The sequence below is a fragment of the Strigops habroptila genome, chromosome 9, assembly GCF_004027225.2.
Source record: "Strigops habroptila isolate Jane chromosome 9, bStrHab1.2.pri, whole genome shotgun sequence".
NCBI classification, from domain to species: domain Eukaryota; kingdom Metazoa; phylum Chordata; class Aves; order Psittaciformes; family Psittacidae; genus Strigops; species Strigops habroptila.
The window spans coordinates 27,228,229-27,254,393 of record NC_044285.2 but is presented as its reverse complement, the minus strand read 5'-3'; the positions used below and the strand labels follow the sequence as shown (position 1 = coordinate 27,254,393).

At 43.8% G+C, this 26,165-nt stretch overlaps 2 protein-coding genes across 3 annotated transcripts in view; both read left to right on the top strand.

The window, feature by feature from the left end:
* Window positions 1-15,621, top strand: part of SH3BGRL (SH3 domain binding glutamate rich protein like) — a 33,824-nt gene extending 18,203 nt beyond the window's left edge. Inside the window, exons 2-4 of the mRNA XM_030497924.1 lie at window positions 5,561-5,746; window positions 8,988-9,068; window positions 12,806-15,621. Of these exons, the coding sequence (XP_030353784.1) occupies window positions 5,561-5,746; window positions 8,988-9,068; window positions 12,806-12,838 (300 nt within the window). The 3' untranslated portion in view covers window positions 12,839-15,621. The remainder of the gene's footprint in view (window positions 1-5,560; window positions 5,747-8,987; window positions 9,069-12,805) is intronic.
* A 4,106-nt stretch (window positions 15,622-19,727) lies between these two features.
* LOC115612831 (protein CXorf21 homolog) lies at window positions 19,728-23,669 on the top strand. Of its 2 annotated transcripts, none has more exons than XM_030497622.1 (2): window positions 19,728-19,840; window positions 21,973-23,669. In XM_030497622.1, the coding sequence occupies exon 2, from the start codon at window positions 22,050-22,052 to the stop codon at window positions 22,971-22,973; it is 924 nt and encodes a 307-aa protein (XP_030353482.1). In that variant the 5' UTR covers window positions 19,728-19,840; window positions 21,973-22,049; the 3' UTR covers window positions 22,974-23,669. The 2 variants fall into 2 exon arrangements, with proteins under 2 accessions (XP_030353482.1, XP_030353481.1); XM_030497621.1 differs by having other exon boundaries at window positions 19,754-19,840; window positions 22,005-23,669.
* Window positions 23,670-26,165: the final 2,496 nt, after the last annotated feature.

The window sequence follows — 26,165 nt, the reverse complement described above, 5'->3', positions numbered from 1 at the left end:
AAATTAGATGAGAAATGTAAAAACAATTAAAAAAACCCCCCATCTTTTTATTAATTCCCCAAAGTGGCTGTGAGCTGCTGTCCTGTTCACCAGCCACAGCAGCAGAGGTGGTCAAGTCCTGAAGCCACAGCGCACAGCTCAGCCTGCAGGATGCCCTGCAGCAAGTTAATTTGGCTTGGCAGCAGCACAGCATTCCTCGTGCTGCCCCGCTCCCTCCAAAGAAAACCACTTTCTGGGTATTTTCCCCTCGGCTGCAGCAGGAGTTTGCTGCAGTTTTCTCCCACTGCGCTTTTCTCGTTCTCTGTTTAAATTTGAGCTTATCTATCTTTTAAAAGGTACTGAACCGTTTGAAGAAGTGATGGTTCTGGCTACAAATAGCAGCATCATCTGGGGATTTGAACTTCTTCACCTTTCTGCACAAAGCAGATATCCCCTCTGATTTAAAGAGTTGCCTCCCTGTGATGAAGCAGCTTGTCTAAAATAATCAGTGGCTTAAAACACAACAGGTTTAAAGATGTAGTTGGTTTTTCTTATCTAGAACCCAGAAGTCTGGAATTGGAAATGGTAAAACCCTTTAAAGCTGGTTTTGTCTTTAAACCGAGAAGTGTGCAAGGTCTGAATCCACTGTGAGGGGTTGCTTCTGTCTTGTCCTTGTTGCTGCTCCTGGTTGTGAGGTTGGGAGCGGCAGCTCAGGCTATGCGTTCAGCAAGAGCTGGGTGCTATAAGCAATGATACAACCATGGCTTGGGAACTTTACAGGAAATGTCTTTAAAGTTCTTTAAAGTCCTTACAACAATGTATGAGCCATTTAATCACATCTTTTTGGGGATAAAAACAAAACTGTGTTTTTTTCCCTGCATGGAGGTCACTGGATGCAGAGAAATGGCAAAGAAAACCCCATGCCAGTGCTGGAACAGCAGAGCTGCAGCTGCATTACTGGCATGGGGAAGTTTCTTGTGTGATCAAAACAGCAGCACTCAGACTATAAACTTGCTTTGGGTTCCAGTGGTCCATAAATAGCTTTCCAAAAAACATGTCTATTGTCCAAAAAGGAATTTATTTATAAACTGAAAAAATAACAAGACTTAAAAAAAACCCCAAACCACTCTTGGCCAGCAGTGTAAACTAGATTGTTCTTTTGTATGTGCATGCCTGTGTATACCAAAAAAGATAGAAACTTCTTTGAACTTCATTACAATAAAATGTTTAACACAACTGTTTCCTTGCAGCGGGGTAGTGCTGAGAGGCTGCCTGTTGAGCAGCCAGTTTACAGCCCTGGCCAGAGCTGGGGATGGAGTATTGCTGCTCGCTGGACCAGGGTCCTGCAGCATTGCCCCTGCCTCCTTTCTGCTTGTTATCTTTTAGTTGTGGGGCCTTGTTTGTTTGTGGTTTTTTGTCCCAGTGAGTGAGGATTTGGAGGAGAAAAAAATACTGATTCTAAAATGTTGCAACATTTTCTGGAAAGTTTTCTGCCCACTTTTGGCTTAAAGCTCCATTTTTGACAGCAGTTTGTTGGAAAACATCACCTGTCTCTACTCCTTGCAGCCCTGATGCGGTTTCTCTTGTGTTACTGGCATCATGTGCTGATGCGAGTCAGATCTTAGAACAGTACATTTAACTTGTGATGTGTGTTCAAGTAAGAGACAATACTTGTTCATAATTCTAAACTACTTACTTTCATCCTGTTATTCTGTGCACATGCTCTCTTGAGAGCTTAATGTTTCACGACTGGCTTGTAACTGGAAAGGAAGAGAATCTTTATACACAAAGATACCTTAAAAAGCAAAAAGTCTGCTGGAATCATCAGCTTCTGATGTTACTTATGCGGATTTTGTATGCAGAAGATTGCAGCTTGGTGGTGAGACTTCGCTTAACCACTGATAACTTGCTATAAGCTATTTCTGTCTGGAACAGACCATGAAGGCCAAACCAAAGTGAAAATAGATCTGTTTGGTTTAATGCTTCCTTTCAACATTATCCTAGGAACGTCAGCAAAAAGTATAACGTTTCCACTCGCTTGAGTAATTTTAGCTGGTTTTCCCCAGGAATGGCCTGAGAAGCATGAGTCGGTGCGTTCAGGCTGAGAAACCCGGTGTGTGTTCCTGGGGCTGGATCTGTGAACAGAACTTGAGGGCATTTGTGTTTCTCCGAGCAGCACAGCCGTGAGCTCCAGCACATGCAGCCCTTTCTTTCAGCAGCACTGACATCTGCTGCTCCCCACCCCAGCCTTTCTCCTTCCATCCCTTTCTCTCCATCCCGCCTCCACCCCAGGATCTTCCCTCCGTCTCCATCCATCCATTCTGCCTGTTTCCATCTGCTCCTGCACGCAGCCACTTTCCTTCCTTGTGGTTGTCGACCCATCCCTGTCCTTGTGTCCTCTGTTGTTCCTATGCTTTTGTGTCTATCCACGACTGCTCATGCCGCAGGGCCGTGCCTCAGCAGCATTGCTCTCTGCTCCCCAGCTCCTGCAGTGGCTGTCGCATGTTCCTGGCATTCCGCTGGTGCTCTCTGCCCTGCAGAATGTGTCAGGAGCACTCGGTATAAACAAGACTTTTCGTGTTTGCAAACTGCAGTTAGCTGAAGCTTATAAACCAAAATAGCTTTAGACATAACAGTTGTTTGCACAGGACGAGGTGCGGTATCTGGAAGGGCGCTGGCCAGTGTCCATGCCTGGTTAGGCAACTGGGAGAAGTTTTTTTGGGAAGCGAGTGCTGCGTGTTGACAGGCGCATCCTGAAGCAAGGCTCCTCACTCCTTCCCAAACATGGGCAGCAGGAACCATCTCCCAGGCTCTTGTCCTGAGGAGAGCGTATGCCCTTTTGAGTGAGACAAAGTACCCTGAAGCAGCAGCAGGCGTCTCTTGCTCTATTTTAGGCACTTCCCTCCCTGTGGTATTCCCCTTCCTGAGATGAACAGAAGTTATCTAAACAAAATCCCATAAAATAATGCGATCTGGCAGCTCGGAGTCTGCTCTGTCTGGTGGTTGGTGCCATGTTTCTCTGAAGCATTTAATGCTCTTGCGTAAGTGCTTGTCACTGTGGTCGGAAGACTTGTCTGAGGAGCTGGGAAAAGACATCACCTCTTAATCTTCCAACTTGGGTTTTTTTTTCTTTGGCCAGAAAACTAGGGTTTCAAACTGATACTGCTCATGCATCAACACCAGCTCCTCACTTTTCTTCATAGTGCTTTTAGAGATTCACCTCCTTTGACCACAGACAGACCGAGAGCAGCACAGCAACCATATGGCCATGCTTGCCTTCCACACAGTGCCTTTTCCAGCAGAAAAGAAATCCATTTCCAGCTTTGCTAGCTCTTCATAAACAAGCAGAGAAGGGCTATTATCTGCTCTAATAGCCCTTCAGAGCCATGATCATGAACTTGGGATCTGGTTGTGTTACCTGTAGCTGAAGATACAACCCAGAGACTGTCCTTGCTCTGTGAAGCTGGGAGAATGAGCAAAAATAGAGCAAAATGGGCAATGTGGCAGTGTATAGAGAGATGTTTGGCATATGTCTGTCTCAGAGGAAAACTCTCTTTTAAGTTCATTATATGAAATAATGGCAACGTAGGGTAGCCAGAGGCGTTTTCTTCATGCTGAAGAAACTTGATCTTAAAGGCCGAGATAGTACAGCCTGGTCAGATTGAGGGCTGCATGGAAGGACTGGGTATGCAGAGTCTGCCTGTGAAGGGGTTGCACTGTGAGACTGAGCTGAAATGCTGTAGGGAATGTGAGGATGTGTGTATAGCTCGGAGGCAATCGAATAGTAGAAATGATTTCAAGAATAAAGAGACCTCAGGAGATGAAAATGGTAATAACTGTCAAACAGAGTGTTTTACATGGCAGAATGTACACTTTAATAGTAGATTGGGTAAAAACTTGGTTTTCTTTTTTTTCTTAAAAATCTGGGAGAACTCAAAGTGTGTTCTCGCTAAGCAGCAGATTTGGGACAAGTACCTGAGAGTGGTGAAAACTCACTGGATCTGTAATTTAGAAATGGTTAATGAAAATGTCACTAGTCCAGGGTAAAAAACCCCACATTTATTACCAGGTCAGATGCAGCCATGAGGGGAGAGGAGGGGCAGCCACGAGGGGAGATCACAAGGGGAGAGGAGGGGCAGCCATGAGGGGAGATCACAAGGGGAGAGGAGGGGCAGCCATGAGGAGAGCTCATGAGGGGAGAGGAGGGGCAGCCATGAGGGGTGAGTCGCAGTTGTGAGGAGAGAGCAGCAGCAATGAAGTCAATGGATGCTTAAAGACTGCCAAGGCACAGCCGGGCTGTGCTCTCCCAAGCTTCATCCTTCCAGGGCTGCACTCATCCTGCACCAGCACCCTGCAGCCTCCCCACAGCTCCTGGTCCAGCTCTGGGGCCATGTGAGCTGGGGCTCCAGCTCTGGCTCCGTATTTGGCTCTCGGCTGCTGCGCCCTGACCCTGGCGCTGCTCAGGGAGGTTTCCCTTTGCCGTATATGGAGAGGCTGCTGGGAATGCTGCTGCGGACCTGAATTAGCAGCAGTACAACATCTGTACGAAGCACTGCTTTTGCTGCACTGAGCTCATTGGGTTAGAGCCAGGCCTTGGACTGGGTTTGTAGGGAAGGGAATAATTTGAAGAGACCAAATTTCCCATTAAATCCCATTTTTTTTTTTTTTGTGGTTTGCCAGGATGCACATGGTTATAATTTCCTTTATGGTGGGATAGTCATGCAAAGGAAGAACAGAGCATAAGCAGAACATCTCTGTATCAGGAAGTCAATAATTCATATTTGGCAGTAAATAAAAACCACCTCTCCTGTAAAAAGCCAGCAAAATCTTTGCCACACAGATCCTGCTTTTCCCTTGGGTGCTGTATGAGTATGCAGAGGGCAGGCTGCATCAGGTGTGGAATCTTGTCCAGCCTGTGCAGTCAGCACCCCCAGACTTCTCCTTCAGATGAGCAAGGAGAGGGCTTGTGGGGTCACAGCTCTCCAGGGACCGTACCTTCCACCAATGAAACCCAGAACGTAGCAGAAGAGGGTCGTCTGGCTTTTTTGTCCCAAGAAACATAAGCCAAAATTGCTTTGGGGTCTTACTGCCAGTGAGAACTCAATGAGATCTCTAACAGGGAGTCGCCGCAGTGAGGTGGGACTCTGGTCTCTAGGAGGGTGGGTTCAGCCTGTGCTTCCAGGGGCACAAAGGAAGCAGATTATGCCTCAAATGGGCCTCCAGCAAACTTTACTGCACCTGAAAAAGTAACATTCCCCTGACTTAATTGTAAAGCCCGGCCAACACAGCCTCTGTGAAGGGACTGCTCCCACCTTTGCTGTCCGTTAGAGACTTTTAAGATTCACAGTGTCCACATGTCCATAGACCTCAGCCTGTTCAGATATACAGGAGCCCAAGTCAAGCCTCAGATACAACTCTTTAGAAGAAATTTTTATTGCAAGAGTTTTCTTGTCATTTCAATTTTCAACCTGTTTTGCACCCCCTTGTTTCTGCATTGAACCCTGGAATTGCATAATCCACAGCAAAAAAATGGTTCGACTGATTTCATTTGCTTTCTCTCTCCTTTTCTCTTTTGTGACAGATTAAAAAGCAGCAACAAGATGTGTTAGGTTTCTTGGAAGCCAACAAAATTGAATTTGAGGAAAAGGATATTGCTGCCAATGAGGAGAATCGGAAATGGATGCGCGAGAACGTCCCTGAAGACAGCCGGCCAGCAAGTGGGAACCCCCTGCCCCCCCGGCTCTTCAACGACAGCCGGTACCTCGGGGTAAGGAATGGCTCCAGGTCCCCCTGTCTTCTCCTCCCTCCCGGTCCTCTTGCTCGCTCCCAGTCCTGTGCTTCGCTGTTGTCATCAGCAGGGAAGGACTTGGCCAGCTGTACGTTCAGGCGTGCATGCTGTGAGGGGCATGGAAGGTGTCAGACATTCATCCCTCCTCTTGGGCTTGTAATAACTGATTCCAGGTCCACCATAGAGGAGAGATTAAAGCTTGGATCTCCTGATTCTTAGGTCATTATGCTACTTACTGGAATGAGTCTACCACCGCCTTGCAGTGTATATATATCCTCCCCTCCCTGTGTTTTTTTCTCTTCTCTTATGGCTCTGAAAGTTTACAGGGTTTTTTAATTCTCATGTTCACCATGATGGTGAACTAACACTTCACAGAGATCTGGCACTGTTGCACCAACCTTATGTTCTGTAGCAAGTTCAGAGGTCTGTTCTGACTGCGTGGGGTTTGCCCATATGTGTGGATCCCAGAAAACTCTGTAGTCTCTTCATCTTCCAAAAGAAGTGCTCCTATGAAGTGATGTCTGCCGTGATCTTAAATCAGTTTTCTGATCCTCTTACCAGTTTTTGTGTACTGCTTGCAAAATGAAGGCTCTTGCAGCCCGCTTACTCCAGTGCCTTGAACAGATTAAACTCATGTTGTAAATACAATTCCTACTTCTAATTATTTTAGTGCTTGATCAAAAGTAAGTTGCCCTGCAGCACTTCTACTCAGCAGGCCATGCTTGAATGATTATTAGATTAACTGTTAGTTTTATTTTTTAAACTTAATATCTTCTGAAAAGAGCTCACAGTATGAGATTCTCTGGTGCTTTGTGTTGGATTTCTAAATCATTCTGCAGTCTGGTTCTGACCTGCGAAGTCTAAGTCAGAACCTGCCAGTTCTCGACCTTTGTGAGGCAATTTTGTGGCTACTGAAAAATTACTCTCAAAGTACCAGGAAATTTTTTCTTGCTTGTAATAAAAGCAGAACTTGAAACAGTATCCACAGTGAGCTAAGCACTGCTCGGCGCTCAAAATTTTACTGACTGTGCTTGTGACATGGAAGAAGGTTGGTTTGAAGTGACAAATGTAATGATCAGTAGTTGTCTGCAGCAGAAAGCTGAGAAGGAGCTAGTCTCAGAGAGCTGAAAATCTCTGTTCCTTTACCTCTCTTTAAAAACAAACAAAAAGAAGAGGCAAATATTTCTGTAGCAGTAGGAAGTCCAGTTGCAACAGTATCGCCTTTCTTCCTTGGTGTACCAGAGCTTTAGGGATGCAAGCAGATCACTGTATGGTTGTCCTTTACCAGTGCAGTGTTGCCAGATTTCTGCTGCATCGCTGCAGCTGTGCAGCAGAATTGGGCTTTACCATGCAGTGATGTGGGACAGCAAGAAAAAAGCTGTATGCACCTAGATCTGGATGCCTGCTTGTCAGAGGTGCTTCCCCAACTGCAACCCACAACAGTTCTGAATACAGGAGTTTTGGGAATGGGGGTTTAGATGCTTTAGACCAGTTCTTGCTATGGGTTTATTTCATCCCCCTAATTTTGGTTGGTGCCACTTTGAACTTTTTGGATTTCAGTCAGTTTGTGTAGCTGGGTTCAAATTACTACAGTTTAGCTTTCAGGAAGGCCAAAGTTAATTCTGTACCCGCAGACTTGAACCTCTTTGTCTTTATCTGATCCATCTCAAGCATGAACTTCCCTGTATGTTTCATCTGATGCAGCATAGCTGGCAGAGGAATGAGCAAATTGGCTTTTATTGGCCTGCGCACAGCAGAAAGGCTGTAACTGTTGGTGCTGTGCAGGCTGGCATGAGCCCTGCTCCTTAGTCACAGGCATTCCTTTCCTGGGAGATGCTACAAAGCAGACTGCTGGACTATGCACTAGCAAGATAAACAACCCCTTTGTTATCAAGCAGCCCCAGTACTGTCAACAGAAGGGCTTCAGGGAGGATTTAACTTAATTGTACACATTTTTATCAAATTAGCACCTGAATGCTGCATGTACAAATCGAACAATAACTCGATGCCCCTCATCTTCTAGGCAGCTTGAATCCTCTGTGCCCTGTAGTTTTTTCTGTTTCAGCTGCAACTGCCTCTTTTAGAGCTGCCCCTGCTCTGAACATGCTGCTGTTTTCAAATGGCATTTGCTGTTTCTTAGGCTTTTGCCTACCAGACAGACAGGCATGCAGAGCAGCATGCCCCTAATGGCAGCTCTCTTCCTGACTTCAGCCCTGACTGAGCCTGCTCTGAGCTACTGCCTTGCCTTAGTTTTCTCGGGCTAGACTCCTGCATCAAAACACTCCCCCATAAAGCTGGAGGAAGCTGTTACTGTTGCTTCAGTTAAAAAGGGAGAGAAGAAAAGTCATAGGACAGATATGTGCTGAGTTTGGAAATCAGGGTGAGGAAAGTATGTGGTAACTGGGACGACAGTGGTCTTGCACAAACCTCATGGGTTCATTTGGTCGGTGTTTGGCAACTGCTGTTGCTGAGCCACGCTGTGCGCTTTTTGCTTGCTCCTTCCTAATGTAGCAGACAGCTAAGTTGCGTTGTTTGTACCAGCACCTCATTCTGCCTCAAATATAAAAAAGGGCAGATAAGGAAGCATTGATATTTCTTCTATTATTTCGTTGTTTATACCTCAGTTTTCCTGGGAAGTGGCTGTGCGCGTATTTAGAGGAAGTGTAGGGCCCTGTGAGAACAATGAACAGTGCTACCTGATTTCCTTCATTTGCGTAGACTAATCATTAATGAGAAACATGATGGGAAAAGGTGTACTCTCAGTTTACAGGTTTAAATTTAACTTTTAACAGGTTTAAGAGTTAATGTCCATAGTTGCACAGTTGCCGTTTCTCCTCAGTAATTAGCAATGATGACATCTGGGAACATCAGTGTTTCTGACAAGAAGATACAGGCTCAGCCTGCTCCTGTAGGAGGGACATCCAGGCCAGATCAGTGACCATAACCGCCTTGCTATGGAGGCTGTCCCTCTGGGAAAGGCAGGAGCACCTCACAGCAGCATCTTCATGCTTCAGACAGTGATATTCCCTTTTCAGGCAGTACAGTGGATATGGGATTAGTGCTAACAATAATTAGCTGAGGTGTCACTGAGTTTTGCCCTCAGCCACAGGAAGCAGCTTGCTCGGTGCGTGTTGGGTAACACAAATTGAGCTGTGATTATTTCTGACAACTCATGTTCTGTCTTTTGTTTTCCCCTCCCTCTTGGACTCCTTTGGTGAAGGACTATGAAGCTTTCTTTGAAGCACGAGAGAACAACGCAGTATATGCATTTTTAGGCTTGACTGCACCACCTGGTTCAAAGGTAGGTGTGCACGCTTCTCATAAGAAACTACAACCTGTATTCTACACCTTGTTCTTCTCTGCTCATAGTAGGATCGTTTGTGTTCTGTGTTGTGTTCTGTGTTTGCCCCAATCAAGCTACCCACGGGTCTGATAACTTTCAGGCTCCAACATCACAGCAACACACTTGGTATGTGCTGGTTTATTTGGAGGATCCGGTGTGCCCTGGAGGCACCTTCCCTCCTTCTGCCAGAAGAACTTAGTGTTCGGTACAGATGCTTTTTTGGTGTCCTCACTGCTCTTATTTAAGTTAATGGAAGAGCTTTCATTGCTTTGGAAAGAAGAGCTGGGTCAAGTTCTTCACTAGCAATAATTGTCTTTTACCGTTGTTTTGTTTTTGTTTTTCCCCTCAATTGTTCACTGAAGAATGGACAAGAAATCTAGATAAAAAAAATTGTCACAAAACCAAAGGATTCTTTCAATTCAGCGAAAACTTAATTCATGTGAAGTTTTGGTGAGATTTTTGTACTAGAAAATACCTTGAAACCAGAGTCACTGTATTTGAAATAACGTGGTCTTGCTTCAGAGTAATTTTTTCCTCCAGCTTGTTATCCAAAGCCTTGTTTTGCTTTGCCAATTACAAACTGGGTTGCTGCTTTGCAGATGCAATGAGCTGGAATTCTCCATTTGATTTTGATAGGATAGGACAGGCCTGCTTTATGCGTTTCACTTGACAACAGCAGGATCCTCCAGGTCACTTCCAGCTTTCTTGTTCCAACGGATAAACACGCCGTTTCCTTTCAACTTTATTCATGTAAGAATTGAAGGTCATGCTCTGCACATCACTAAGAGACCTAATTTTAAAGGCGGATGGTGATCTGTCAGTGATGAGCGTTACAAGTTGTGGATCAGACTGAAGCAGTTTTGGGAGCCAGACTGATTTCTAGCAGTAGAAATGGTGTAGTGAGGAAGAACTCTGCCTTGTACAGAACTGCAGAGAGCAAAACCCATGATATATGCCCCAGTATCATGCATTGCCGACATCAGAAGGCCAGCTGCACACAGTGCCATAGCCATGTCAATCTTCCTTAAGTTTCTGGGAACATCTGCATAGCACTGCACAAGAGAGTGTGCAGGATGGAGCCAAGGAGTGAGAAAGCAGCCCTGAGATCACAGCAGGAAAGCTCATGTGTTTCCATTCGTGGGAAGTGCAGCAGTACTGGGGAGCAGGTGCTGCCATAACAAATCAGGTCATCTGTGTCAGTAATGTGTATGAACATTGCTGCTTCCTTAACCTGCCAGCCTGCAGAACCAGTCAGCATAGCTATTAGTTGCTCTGATTCAGTCCTCTCCTCAGGAAAAGGTGAGTTTTCAAAAGGAGAAACAATGCAGCTGTACCATGCTGAATTTTCATATTGCTTGCTGCAGCTTGAGGAGACGCGTTTGAGCTGATGAAGATAACCTTTGCATAAGTGACCTTGTACCCAGTGCATTCTGCTTCTGGTCTGACTTTTGGTATCTGTCCCACAATTACGTGATGTAAAATCAAGCTGACTGCCCAATGCTGAAATTGGCATTTACAGCATAGCTGCATGCAGCTTGGATGTAATGTTGTAGTTAATGACATTGCGTCCACATCTGTTGCTGCGTAAAATGGAAAGTCTGGGATCAACCTGCATGCGAGTGCAGGAGGGGACCTTGACAGCAAACCTCCATTAAATGTCATTAGGAGAGATTTGGAAAGGTAGTTGACTCTCAGCATGAAGATCCAATATTAATGCTAAACAAGAAAAGCTCTGAAGTGAGCATGTGAAATGCAGGTAACTACTTATTGAGCCCTGGTGATTTGGTTTGTGCTTTGCGCACTGAGAGTACAATTAGACCTACAAACCCTGAGAAAAGTTGGCGTTATGTTTATCTTAAATATCCCTACTTCAGGCAATATGGGTGGATCTTAAGGGAAGAGGATTTTGTGAGTTAAAGGCTGTGATTAATTATTTAAGGGCTGAGAGCGTGCTCAGTGAGGGCCCTTGAGGGGGAAATAAGGAAAAGCATGAAAGAGGCGTAGTGTCAAATCTGAGAAGCCCAGCCTTTCCCTGTTAGCTTGGAGGACCACGCCTGAGGAAATGGAGTTTGACCTTCAAGATAGATAGGTTAACATGTTCTTGGAGTTCCTTGTACCCACTTTCCTGGGGATGAGGGAAATAACCAGGAATCCTCCCGGGTTTGCTACTGCTTGTTTTGAAGAGAAGTACTTTGTCTTGCATTTTCTGAAGAGAAAAAAACCAAACAAGCTAGATGTCACTTCAGTAGTGCTTATGGCTGGTTAATGGAGTTGTTCCAAAGCCAAAGGAACCATCTCCTCTTTCTTACCATTCAAAGAGCCACTTGTCTTTTAGAGAATATCAAACATCCTTTTTTTTTCACCAGGCTTCATAGTTCTTTTTAACCTTTCCTTCATTCTTCACCTGCCTTTTCTGCCATGAACGGACCAGATGCCCTCGCACGAGCAGTGGTGACACCCGCCTCTGTTCTTTGGCCTGTGACATGTGGCCAGAGGAGCTGAGCGCAGTCGCTGAGCACTGCAGACCTGAGCCAGCGGCCCAGCGAGGCTTTCCCAGGCCCCTGAGTCAGGAGGCAAGGCCCTTGGGCAGATAGCCAGGAAAACCAGAGTGATCCACCACGTGTAAGATAAGGGAGATATGCGTGGTACTTCCTGCCCTGCAGGCTGGGGTCACCCACATGTCCCCTCTCTTGCAAGTCTTACAGGCTTCTTGGAAAATTGCTTCTTAGTCCTTCCTCCTCTTGGTTTTTATTTGTTTAGCATACTGGCTCATGTTAGCAATGATATTGTTGTGTCTGTCATCTTCAGTATTTCTTTGCGGTCACAAAAGCAAACAACTCCATTACATAAACGTTTAGCAGATGTCAAACTTTTTCCTTTAAAATAAACCACACTGTCCAGCCTAAAGTGCTGCAGTGAGACCACTGGGACTCTGTTTATCTTCCTGTAGGCCATGTTGCTGCTAACAGGTGATTAAATAAATCTTCAGTCAAAAGCACTCTTGTAGAAAACATCTTTAGGAAAAAAAGAAGTTCATTTTGCCTTTCTTCTGTTGTCATTCTGTTTCCCTTTGTGACCTCCCTACAAAGGCTGAAAGACAACTGAATAATGCAGGTTAATGTTTTTCCGTGCCCCTGCTGGCTCCTGTCCCCCTGCAATGCAGCAGGGAGCTGGGATTACTCAGCAGTGCTGGTGCCAGAACAGACCTGCTGCCAGGACAGACCTGCTGCCAGCCCAGAGCGGGGCTCACGTGTGGGTCTTGTGCTGGAGCAGCTCTGGGCTGTGTCCAGCTGAGGACTCACGGCCTGCTCCGATCACCCTTCTGGGAGGTAGTGGCTAAATGCTGGCTCAGTAGGGTTTGGTTCAGAAAGGAAACAGCATCTCTCCTGAGACGTCTTCCCCCCCTTTTTTGTTTTAAACTTTTATGGTCAAAACCAGTCGTGGGCACAGGTTGGAATATTCCTGCAGGTCTTACTTGAGGAGGCTCAGAACCAGAGTTAAAGCCAGCACCGTATGGGACTTGGTTTATAATGTAATTATAGGTGTGGGGACTCTTCTTGAGTTGGGTTCAGGGCTGCTCACTTCTTAATCATGTACCACTGCAGATTTTGTTGTGTCATACGCTGACACAGGTACATGTAAGTTCTCACCTTTCATGAAGTACTAATATCTGTAATTCTTTTCTGCTATTTCAGGAAGCTGAAGCCCTGGCAAAGCAGCAAGCATGAATTTCAACTGCCTTAAACGTTCTGTAAAGGGAATTTCCACAGCTTTTTATAAAATAGTACAATTGTCTCTGCTTCAAGAAACGTAGATGTGATTTCTAACATTTGATTGGTGCTTGCAGCATTCACCTAATACAAATTCGAACACAAGATGACAATGTGAACATAAAGTTAGAGAGTGCGGGGTGTGTTACTACCAACTTGGAAGCATAGGAAATGAAGCAATTAGACATGAATGATTTTCACTTAGTTCAAACTGTCTTGGCAATTCATCCATTTTGTGTAAACTTAAAGAAACTATTTTAGTACTAATAATACAGATGGGGTTATACCTAGGGATCCAAGTATTTAAAACATGGAAAACAGCATCTAAAACCTTGTCAGATACTAACTTTAGTGCCTGAGTTGCCTCAAAAATGTTACTGAATTACACAGTAATTCTTTAGCGTCTTTTCTGGTTTCAGATGAAATTGTAGGCGGTGTTGTGTAGTATAGCCATTGTAGTCACTTTTGAAAGTTGTGTTTGTTCTTTTGTAGAGTGGATATTTAAGATTTGTATTGTAACACACTGTACAGATGATAAAAACAAACAAAAAAGCCATGTTTTTCTCATGTAAGTGATCCGCGTGGGCTCTTTTGACAAAAAGGGATTTGGGCAATGGATGGCCTTTCCGTTGGCAAGTTCATCACACAGCTGCCTAAGCATGACTCGATTACACGTCCGTGTGCAAGGTCCAATGCACCTCAGTGACGACTGCGTTAATCCCCAGGCACTCCTGCAAATAAGCCAAAACAGCCAGAAATGGCATTTCCTTACCTGTGTAAGGGTGAAAGCCTTTAATGTATTTCTCTACAAAAATACCAGTTCACACTGCTTACAGCATTAGGCATCGTATTGCATGTTCAAGTAGTCGTTAGATCCATATAGTATTTTTTCAAAGGAGGAAATAAATGTTTGAATAGCAAGAATATTGTAATTAAGCAAGACTACTTTTTTTCTAAGGTTTAAAAACTTTTTTTTCCATTGTTATTGCTGTATCATGAAGCTATTACAGCAACTGCAAATCCATTGAAGTGTCTTGTATTGGTGCAATATTAACCTGTCTGTTGTCCCAGTGTTCCTGAGATAGTCTGTGTTTCTTGGCCATATTCTGCAACAATACAAATAATTACAAGTGCCCTGAAGGGTGAGAAACAGGTTTTGAAAGCATGTGGGTAACTTAAAATGCATTTTGCACCACATACTTACTCCCCAAAAGCATCAAAGAAAGATAATTAGTCCTTGCCATAGTTAGAGGCTCCTTCTACTGGCTCCACACACGCACATTTTGATTTTCTTTGTTCTATGAAGACGGAGAAACAAAGGGTATGGATCAGCAAAAGGCTGCATCACCATTTGGTTATTTGACACTGATGCTTTAAAATCTGGGCAGTGCTTTTTGAATACTTTCTGAAACTGATTGGAGCTCTTAGTTCCAAAGTCTGAAGTTAGGAATGGGATAAAAGTCAAAACTCAAGCTGTTCTAAAGTGCAGTAATTGAATACTTCTCCCACCAACGTTCCTTTGGGACTTTTGTTCCCTTCACTACCACTATTGATTTTGTCAACGGCTGTTAGAATGCAGCTTGTTGCTGTGGCTGGAGAGCAGCTCTGCTGCCAAACAGCTCATGGTGAAACTTCTGCTGGATCTAATGTTAAAGTGAGTTAAAGTTAGTTAAAATGACATTTAATTCATGTTTTATCTCTTCTGAGCTGGGAGCCTGGGAGGTCATTTTCAAGCTTGTGCTTACGTAAGCAAGCAGAGTATCAAAAAGCACAGGGACAGATTAATGTTGCCTTACCTTCACACACCTTTGTGCTTTTTCATCAGTGGCTTCATCAGTAATTTTGTTAATTAAATAATAGTTCAGTAATTACTGAAATTCTGTGAAATTTAATTCTGAGATGGTTTGAGGATGGAAGTTAGGTTATGTTTTAAATCCAGTGTCTGATTTTTGTTGCTCACTATGATTTCACCTGTCTGAACCGAGGTGATGTTTCTTTCTTAATATTGGCACAATCTTTATGTCTAAACTAGTCTTTAACTAGATTCTAAACTCTAAATGAGTTTCTTTGAAAGTATGGAAGTGAAGTCTTGCAAAGAAAGTGGAATTTGACACGCGAGTCATTGTGCTCATGCCTGTTTGCTATGTTTCCTGTGTAAGGAAAGTAATGGTGTAAGTTTTGTGAATTGCAGTCATTATTTTGGAGAAGCTGTAATTGAAAGCCTCTGCCAAATTCTGACAGTTCAGCGACCCAAAACATGCAGAAACGAAGTTGATCTCTGCTTCTGACAGGCAAGAAAATCGCCAAGTTTAAGAAAGCAAAGTCACTTCCCTCGCCTGCTCCCCCAGCCTCGCCATATGGTAGCGTTCAGACTGTGTCAGCATTCCTCAGAAAGCTCTGTTGAGACAGACTGAATTATTTCTTTGTCCAGGGAACAAGGCATCGGCACAAACTGAAAAATACTGAAAATAACTCCCTGTTTGGGGTCTGTGTGTAAAACCTGCATTCATTCTGATGCAGATATCCTGCACGAATTTTGGAGTGCTGGGAATCTGCTGCCTGTTTGCTGTTTTTCTGTACTATACCTGTGTTGGGTTAACGATGGGCACAAGAACGGAATTTGTTCATTTATCTTTTATTTTGTTTTCCTATGTAGAAGGCAGGTGTTGAGGATTTAACCTGTATATTAACCATTCCTGTATCATTCCAATAAAATCGTTTTAGAATGCTTTCTCACACGATTGACTTGTTCGCATGGTTTGTTCACGGTTTGAAGTGGTCCCTTAAGTTGGGTGAAGCGGAGCTTTCAAATGAAAACGCTGCAAGCTCTGTGCAACGAAGTGCATGTAATGCATTCACTGCTCCTCTGTTATGTCTCTTGGGTTGGAGCTCTTTACCTGTTGCAACTAGTGGATTTTAATTACTTACAGTACACCTACCCAAAATAGTCTTTGGAGGCTTTGGGGTTTTAGGGGAGCACTGAATACACTTCCTCATTAACCTGCTTCCCCCTCGTTCCTCAGGGCTGTGACAAATGGGAAGCGGATGAGGCAAATTGGGTTCACCCCGTGCCTGCAGAGCCTGACTGTGCCAGACAGTCCCCGTTGCTTTTTTGGCAATGTGTAATTAATTAGCTTTTAGGGAACTATGTTATTAAATATTTGTGTTGCCAGAGGGCAGTGTAGGATAATTTTTAAAACTAAAACTATTACTTTTTTACCTTCTGTTTGTGCCTGGTAGATCCAGCAGATGATACATTATTTTAAGGTTTACGTGCTGAAGTTTTGCACCACCTGAAAGATGTTTTGTAGGGCCCCAGAAGATGCATTCTCAAGCCCCTAAACGGCCCTCGGATTTGCCCAAATCTCAGTCTTCAATTCACATCCTCCAAAGGAAGCCAGTAACTTATTTCTTTCAAGAGTGGCTTGTAAGAAGGCTGCTTGCTTGCCATTTATATGATCAGCTTTTTTTCTGTCTGAACAACTAAAGCACAACTGAGAACCACCAGTTACGCTGATGTCTGTTAATGGTGTTCATTGCTAGTCTCTCGCATTGACTTCCTCTGCTTTAGCATCTTAAAAAATGGTCCATCGTGTAAGATAGGGAAAGAGCTTTGGATGCTATTTCTAGATTACAGTGAATCCCATTTACCTTTCCTATATGTATACTTTACTTGTAAAACCCAGAAAAAACTCCAGGTTTCTTGTTTGTTCATAACAAGTCACAACCCCATGTTGTTATTCGTTAATGTAAAGCTCAGTAATAACAGTTTTTAAAAACCTCTTTAGAAAGCAAACTGCATGTGTGCATATAATGTTTACTTAACTTGCTGTTTCAGGTTACCATGGTGTGCACTGTAGTAATAAACTTTTCTACCAGTTAATGTGGGACTTTATTCTTTTTTCATTTAATATTCTTAACCTATATCTCATGGCAAATTCTGTAAAGTCTGGTTGTATCATTAAGCTGGTGTTGCACAGGTTTCAAATACCAGAAATGCCTTGAGAGGTGCACAGTGGAGGTAGGTGCCTGCTAGTCCCTTACCAAAAGGTCTTCTTCAGAGAGTGTGTTCAGGTTAACTTCACAACGACAAAGCCCAGAATGGGTTAACCTGAGGTACAGCAGCAGTCGAGGAGGGGCTCTGGAGCAGTTCAGATGCTGGTGAGAGACTGTGTGTGTATATACATATACACACACACACATATATATATATACACAAACACACAGAGTATACAACGATCTGTGCCTTGGTTTTCTGGGGTTTGGGTGGGTTTTTTCTAACCATGAGGAAAAGGCAGGGGCTAATCCTGTGCACTCATGCCCACAATTTGATACATGCAAGAAATAAGGCTTACCAAGAACAGTGTAATTAATGTGGGTTTTTTCAAAGGACTAATTTAAATCCATTAACATAACAGATTCAGACTGATCAGTAACCTGTGTTAAGAACTTTTATCAGAGCTGATCTGTGTTTTCCCCATTATGGTAAGAGAATTTTAATAACCAATTTAAAAAGAAACAGACAGCTCATTACCTGGGAACGAGCCATTCAGGTTTCCTGACTCTGCGTTTTCCTCTTTCGCCAGTCTTGCTTTTTCAGGACTTTGTTGTGATGTGGGAATGCATGTATGACACTGCCTAGCAGGAGGCGGTCTGTGTTCACATTTCCCCAGCCTCTGATGTCGAGTTGATTGAAGGAGTGAGGGGAAAATCAAGGCATTTACTTATTGCTGACATCCAGGTAGCCCATTCCAGATCCGAGTTCTGGTGTTGCATTTTTGCCACGTTCCTTTTTCCCTCCTTTTCTCACAGAGATTGTGACAGCCTCTGTGCTTGTTCTGGAGATGGATTACACCCATGATCCATGAAGCCCATCTGAATAGGTCAGGTAGCACTAACTGCACAAAATAACCCCTGAACAAATAAGTCATTAACAGGTAACTATCTTCTAATGAGTTTCCCTATGGAATCATTCTGTTATTTTTCTGTATGATGTGATCTTGGTAGAATGTTTTAGATTGAAAAGTTCATTATTAACAATTTTGAATAGTTTATTAGTAACAATTTTGAACTGGGTTGGTAAACTTTCAAAAAAAAATGGAAAATGCAAAAGGATTCTAGAAGTCGGCTTATGGTGACGAAGTAGAAAATTGCTGTGTCACTACAGGAGGTGAGCACCTTGAGTATGAAGTACTCTGAGTATGTAAAATACATGTATTTAATATGTTGCATTCATGAAGCAGCAAAACTGGTTCTATATAGAGCAACTTCTCTCACAGGTTTGTCTATCGAAGACATCTGCAGGAACTCGGTGACACTTCATTCCGGGTTGCTCTATAACATTTCAAAAGCCTTATAAAGGAAACGAGCAACATCATTAATGTCACATCAGCTGCGATGGAATTCCCCCGTGACTCCGTTCCTCCCTGAGCCCTTTCCCAGCCCAAAGGGGAAGTTATTTGCTGTTTGTGCCAATAACTCCTGGCACTACGACCAGTGAATCCCGGTGGCCGCCGCCTCCTCAGGGATCCGCTGAAGCCCGGTGCCGGGACCAGGCAGGGCGGGATGGGGCAGGACCCGCCGCACCCCGGGTACCAGACCCTGATGGCGCCCGCGGCCCCTCACCGGCCACCGCCTCGGGGCGTTGCTGTGACAACACAGGGACGGAGGCGACCCTATCCCGCCCTCCCATTGGGTGTTCCTGTTGTCAGTCAGCGTGAAGCCCCGCCCCGGTGTGTCCATGCGGGGCTCCGGTACCCGCCCTGCGTGCGGCGGCGCTCAGCGCGGCATCCCTCCTAGCGCAGTCCACCGCATCAGCCAGCGGCCCCACCGCAGCCTTCTCCCGGCCCGGCCGAGCCCAGCGCTGCGGTTCGTCCCGGCCGCCTGAGCCTGCTGCTAGGGGGGCTCGGGGGCTGGCCCTGGGTGTCCGCTCCGGGCTGCGGACGAGCCCCGCGCTGGTCCGGCCACGCCGGCTGCTGTTACTCCTTGTGCCCGCCCGCCGCCGGGCGCTGGAACGTGTCTTCTCGGGGTCTAAACCGTGCTTCTTGGGGTTTAAAACATGCATCCCAGCCCCGTGAGCACCGTTCGGCTGCAAAAGGCTCCCTAGGAGCGAACCCGTGTTCGTGGGGCCGCTGGCTGGAGCCGAGAGGCTGCTGTGCCGCTGTGTCATTAAACCTGGCAGGAGAGGCATCCCCGGAAAGCTAGAACTCGGGTTGGGGTGAATAAGGAGTTGCTGTGGGAGAAGGTATTTGAAAACTCGAAGAAGTTGTGGTTTTAAAATGAAATAGTGCTGGATTAAGAGGAAAATAAAAGACTTTCAACAGCTGGGCTTGGAAAAAAAATGTAGTGAACTTCTCTTTCACATTTATATGTATCAAATGCATAGGCTGAATTGAGGGACTTTACGTGCTGCTATAGTTCATTCAGAATTCTGATGAAGTTTTGTACTTCCCCATCAGAAAAAGGTCACAAGACTGTAAATCTGGCTATTTGTTTCAAAAGGGGAAATGTAAATATCACCGCCTCTGTAAGTCAGGTGGGTGACAGCACGAAACTGAACTTCTGTAGATGGAAGTGTTGGGTGAAATTCAGTTTCAGTTTTGAACAACCAAGTGAAGTCAGACATGCTGATCCTTCAGAAGACTTAGTTGGTTTTAGGTGATGTACTGTGGCAGTTAGCAAGTCATCAGCATTGCACCATAGTCAGAAAACATCTCAATTCGTTTTTTAACATCCTCTTTTAGACGTGCTGTCACTTGGTATTCAAAAACCACACCCTTTGCCAGTGGGATCACTTCTGTTTTAAAAGGAAAAAAAATGGGGAACTAAATCATGTGTACAGGTTTTTTCCACAAAGACAGCAGTGAAGAAAGGGTATGTAATAATCTGTTCTTGTGCAGCAGCTGTAGTAGAGAGTTCTGGGCTATGTGACCATCTGCCTCCCTTACCTGACGAGGTTTGGTAAGTCTGGCCTTTTTGTGCCCTTTTTCCTTACTCTGTTCAGAATGAAGGCACCATTTGCTTTACTTAAAGAGAGCAGTTTTGCTAGGATATCCGTATTTTAGCTCTACGTTAACACTATGACCATTTTCAAAGAAATACAGCAACATTTTTTAACACATAAGGATCTGGGTACCTAGGTCCCAGTTTTTCAGAGGCACATGGAGCATATGTAAATGATCCTGTAGATAAAGTAAATGGTTGTGCTAATGTAACCAGGAGAAGGCATAGTGTACTGCCTCACTTGCAGGCATATCGCAATTGCGGTGTTACCTTCAGCTTCAGGGAGGGAACGGCACCTTTCCAGCCAAAACAGAACCCTGAAAAATCAAAAAGCAAATGGTTGTAATGTGCTAACAGGAGGGAAATAAAAAAATTCCATCTCTCTAGTAACTAGAGTTGTAGAACAGCTTTCTGGAAGGAGTATTGGGATTAAAAAAATGACTCAATGGATCAAGTTTGGTGGCTGATAGAAGCAAATGAGTAAAGTGAGGAGGATCTTTCTGGTTATATATCAAATATACTAAATCTTCAGTGGTTTCATTGGTGTGGAGGGCTAAATAGTGACATGCACGGCATCACTACCAATGGAAATTGCCAGCCTTGTGAAAAGTATTGAGCCTTAGTTGTCCATGATGCAAGTAGAGTTTGGGTGTATTCTCGGCAGCATGCCAGTGTGTCATGTCCTGTGTGAGATTTGCTACGTACTCTGCAGTAAAGCTGCCTCATCCCTTCCCTCTTCCCCCTATTTCAAACCATTAACACACTAGAGGCATGTAAAGGTACTTGAATTACGCAGAGATTAAAAAGGCATTTGACGAACAGATGGATTTTCTTGTGTTCATCTTCCCATACCTCCGTAAGAGGAGAGCTGAGGATCTTTTCCTTAGTGAGTTTAGGTCAGACTTGGCACTAAGTGGAAAGATTCCCACTGATTTTAACAGTAGGTGAATTGAAAAGGAATGGTAAAGAATTGTTAAATACGGTAGATTATTTTGAGACATATTGGCCAGCTTTTAATTATTCATGTGCATTTAGTAAAACTGTGGAGCCTATAGATACACAAGCAGACTACTCATCACCATCGGGGAAGACAAATAAATATTTCTCTTTTAAAATCTTCATTAAGAGGAACTCTAAAAACATGTTGGATGCAGTTTTATTGTATTTGAACTATCAACATCTTTTGAAGGTCCTTGGCAACACAGTAGGCCTCAGGCCAATTCAGAATCAACCTCTAAGCCTGACTTTGATCTTTATTTCCTTCCTATGTCACTACTTCAGCTATTGGAACTTGTTATCATAGAATCATAGAATGGTTTGGGTTGGAAAGGACCTTAAGATCATTTAGTTCCAATCCCCCTGCCATGGGCAGGGACACCTCACACTAAACCATGTCACCCAAGACTACATCCTACCTGGCCTGGAACACTGCCAGGGATGGAGCATTCACAACTTCCTTGGGCAACCCATTCCAGTGCTTCACCACCCTCACAGTAAAGAACTTCTTCCTTATATCGAATCTAAACTTCCCCTGTTTAAGTTTGAAGCCATTGCCCCTTGTCCTACCACTACAGTCCCTAAGGAAGAGTCCCTCCCCAGCATCCTTATAGGCCCCCTTCAGATACTGGAAGCTGCTCTGAGGTCTCCACACAGCTTCTCTTCTTCAGGCTGAACAACCCCAGCTTTCTCAGCCTGTCTTCATATGAGAGATGCTCCAGCCCCCTTATCATCCTCATGGCCCTCCTCTGGACTTGCTCCAACAAGTCTTTTAGTGGAAAATGATTTGTAACTGATGGCAGTGATATACACAAGTAAAATAATTTTGTTGATTTTTACAGCTCTTAGGTGTGATCAACTAGCCACAATGCAGAGAGGTTGCTAGGAACAGAAGTCATATTACAGATGAAGAACCCAGTTAATGCCCTTCCTATACCTACTGAATGACACTTGTTGTCATGGTATAGAGGTTAAAATTATAGAAAAGCATGCAGTTTGCTAAAAATAAATATTTTGGAGAGAGAAAAAAATCGCAGTCTTTATGAAAAGCTCATTGTGAATTTTTTATTATTATTCCTGTTTGTCCGGATAAGGTTGAGGTACTCTGCCTGTCTGTCACTCACAGGACTACATGGAACTCTGCTGATCAGGCTGTTACTCACTTGTCGTCATGTTGGCGGAAGGCATCTTAGCTAGACTCATATATAAAGAAAGCTGTCAGCAAGATAAGCCTCGCAAATCTCATGCATCCAAAAAGGATAAAGAGGGAATCTGGAGGCAGAAACTTGTAGACAACCCAAAAATCAGAGGCTTTGCTGATGGACATGAGAAGCAGGATGAGATCTCTGCTGGAAGTATCCAAATGGAACACAGGAGCAGTCCTCAGCGGAGATCCGTAGAAAAGGAACCTGCAGAAGAACAGAAAGTGCTTGTTAAAGGAACTGTGTCACCGGCTTTACATATCCCCAGAAGAGAAGAGAACACTGATCAGGTGGATTTGTACAGGTCCCGGTTGTGCAACAGCATTTACCAAAACTACCCTGACCTGCATATTGGGGGAGACCGCGTGGGTGACCATGCGTGTGATTCAGGTTGTGTTTTGGACCATGTGTGGGATGAACTTCCCGATGGCCCTGTTTTACTGTCGGCAGATATCCCCCTAGGTCAGTCCCCTCTGTGTGAGCATCCCGAAAAACCAAGTGTGAAGTCTCTGTCTGGAGATGAAGCTGGGGAAAGGAGTATTGTGCTCTATAAGGAGCCCCTTTCAAACTCCATGCTCAACAGGTACATGGAAACAAAAGTGGCAGAGCTCTATAAACAGGTTTTTGAAGAAAACCTGACCAGATGTGGTTCTGTAACAAACCTCCTCACCTGCGGCTGGATAAGGAATAACCTGACTCAGATAAGCTTTCAGCTGTCACAGGAGCAGAATATCGAAACATCAAAAGCCAGAGAAGTGCTCTTGCACTCTTTAGCTTTGTTTAGTTTGTGCAACACTACCAATAGAAATAGCTCTGAATTGAGTACTCCAAACTTACAAATCTCAAACCCAGCTTGCACGAGAAAGAGCTGCAGGATACAGTTTACATCGTGACTGACCGACTTAGCTGGAGAGGAGGTGAATATGGTTTGGATACGAATGTTTCACTGTAAGGATTAGGTTGGGAAATGAAAACATTTACACACTACAGACTTTTCAAATTAATATATTAAGGCTTTTCTACTTTGTTAGCAGAGGAAGTAAAGGTCACTGTTTTCCTTTTTCCTAATATAGAATTTGAAATTAATTTCTCTCTAAAATACTAGTCAACCATATTTTCATATTATATATGTCCTCCTAAGAGTCTGTATGAGTAGTCACGGACCATCGGATTTCCTCCTGCAAGAAAAAAAATAAATCGAGACATGGCTGGTAAAACTTTCCTCTAAGAGACTGATCCACCCAACCAGATGGTGAAAGAGTCAGGTTGTCTTTGCTGGACTGGACTACGTAGTTGAAGCCCAAGTTTGAACTATTGGGGTTCAAATTTTGCTCCTGCAAAGCTTGATCACAGTGAAAAATGTTTCCTTGGTTTGAAAATCTTGTCAGCAGATGGAGGTGTGCAGGACTCGGGGATTATTTTGTGTGTATCATACATGGGAAATACATTGACACAATACATGAATGAAGACACTAATATTATTGCAAATGTACATTTGTACTGTGTAGGTGGAGTATGTTACAATGAAAATCTGGGTGATAGTTGATCAAGATTGTAAAAGTGGTTAATTTTCTTTAAAAAATGGTTTTCTTTTAAATAAATCCTTACCTCTCTGATGAAACCTGCGCAGCTTTCTGTCAGTATACCATTGGTTTATGTTCTACTTGTGTTTTTAGTAAATGGACTCTGCTTTTATTTCCTTGGAAATGAAGCACCTGCACCCTCAGCAAGGTAAGATGACTGCAACAGACAGGCAAAACCAACTCCTGCCGAGCATGTAGCAAATAAAATAGTTAAATCAGGCTCATATGTGTCCAAGACTGAAGTGACCATCCTTGCCGGATCAGAAATTCCCATTGGCCTCAGCGGTGTAAGGAGCGTAAGTGAGACTCAAAAAGTGAATAATACTTTTCTAAGAGGGCAATAAGAAAGGATAGTTTGCTTTTACTGTGCATTGCCCTGATTCCATCTCAGCATTCAAAACCAAGTCAGGGGTCCTTTGGAAGAGGCTGAAGGACTGCACTGAATTCTGGAGGAGTTTGGAGTGGGCAGCACACTGAAGTCTTCCTTTTAGTAGAGATACAGAGAATAACTTAACTGAGGGTGAGAGGAAAAATATTCCAGAGGGCATCAGTAGGCAAAGGGTTTGCAGTTAACCATGGAAAAAAAGTGCTCTGTGGCATTTGTGCTGCCTTGCCCTTGCCTTTGATTTCCCCTGGGATATATTTATAGTTCAAACTGAAGTCTTGAAAGAAGTTAATTGCACAGGGTTCTTCCTCAGGAATTGTGGAAGTCAGAGTTACAGCTGAGGTTTAGACTGTGGTCATTTTTCTGTCCTTCCCAGCCCTGAGAAACGCATGAGAGGAGACCTGTTCTCTCCTGCTCACCTCTGAGTCCTGGCCCTAGGTACTGAAGCCAACATTCAACACTGATGTTCATAGATGCTGCTGGTGTCCCTGCTTCTCCCATCACCTGTAAATAAAGGCACAGTGGAAGAATGGGAATGAATAGTCTGTGTGTGGCAGAACCCACAGTTGCTGTGAATCTGTGTCAATCCCGTACTATTTCAGGATGGGGTTCAGAGCCCAGTTTTTAATTAGTTTTATCAAATATGTGGACAATTTTAGCTAGAACAAAAAGAAAACACAACACCACAAGCAGCATTATAGTAAAGGTTACAGACACAGGCTGTTCTCATAACTGTAGTATGCATTACAACCCGATGGAGGTGAGGAGCATGTTACAGAGTTCATGATAGCAGCTGTACCAACACCAGCCGTATTATGGATGTGGATGAAGCAAGGATGTGTCCAGCACCTGTAAGGATAATACATTATTACTGACATGCTTTCTGGTTTAGTTTTTCTAATAGAAAAACATAAGATGACTTAGTTTTTAGAATTTTAATGAACAGTTTGGAGGAGGGAAAGGGAAAATGATTTTTTAGTACTTGGTGTAGCTGCGTGGCACAATAATACACATTTTAGCAGTGCAAATGAGGATGTAGATAAATGCTAATGTAAAGCACCACAGACCTTATTTTGTTATTGCTGCTCTGCAGTTTTGCCCATGGAAAAGTATCATGTATGTTGCTGCAGAATACATTTTAGGAGCAAATCTGGTAATTTCTGGAAATATAAGACAAATACATTTATTACATACTTAGATACTATTTTTATGTCAGTTTTATTTAGATTGACATGTTTCAATCTGTGACATGCTTTGGATTTATTTATATTTGAAAAGTACTGAGTCCCATTGTGACTTTGAGTAGAACTCCATCAGCTGCACTGGAACTGTGCCCATTGAGCAGGAAAAATGGCTCAGCGAACTCAACTTACATAGGGAAAACGACTTCCAAGGCATGCTCTTCTGGCCTGCTGGAGGACAGCAGGTGTATTCTGTTACAGATGAACGCAGTGCTGTGTTTTACAGGTCAGACACAGAAGGCCAGATGCTGGCTGGTGGTTCTTTTCATCCGCATGCCAGAAAGTCTGAAATCAAGGGAGAAATGCTGGCAGGCAATTCTTGCTTTCGTATCCAGTTCCCATCTCATATCCTCATGGAGAACTATTTGCCAGGTAATGGGATGAGGACACTGTACTAAACTGGGCTCTTCAGTTAAATCTACCCGATTAAGGAAAACCTACAGTTAGGACAGCCTGCTCTGTCATGGGAAATAAGCCCCTATAGAATTCAATCCACCTGGGTAATAGGGATTTTTACATGGCAGATCCACGTTAACAGTTTTTCTGCTATCTAGTAAGTAGTCAAATGGTGATATCTAGTGGTGGGTTCCTTTAGTACCTTTTAGTTCAGGATTTCCAGAGCTTTACAACCATTTTGCAAATAAATCTCAAAGTCCACCTCTCTTTGGAGGGAGGGTTATTTCCCACAAAAAGGATGCCCAAGCATGCAGAACAACTGCTTCTATCAACTCATGTTCTATTCTGCAGGTTAAAATCTAGAAGGATGGCAATCCATCTTTCTCTGCAATAGTTTATACCTAAAAATGCAATACTGATTTTTGTTTTTTCTGGTTTGCTCCTGTTTTACATATAGGGTTCCAAAATTTAGCTCTTTGA

Excerpts from the sequence above, each read along its gene's own strand:
- LOC115612831 (XM_030497622.1), top strand. The coding sequence starts at position 22,050 with ATGTTGGCGGAAGGCATCTTAGCTAGACTCATATATAAAGAAAGCTGT.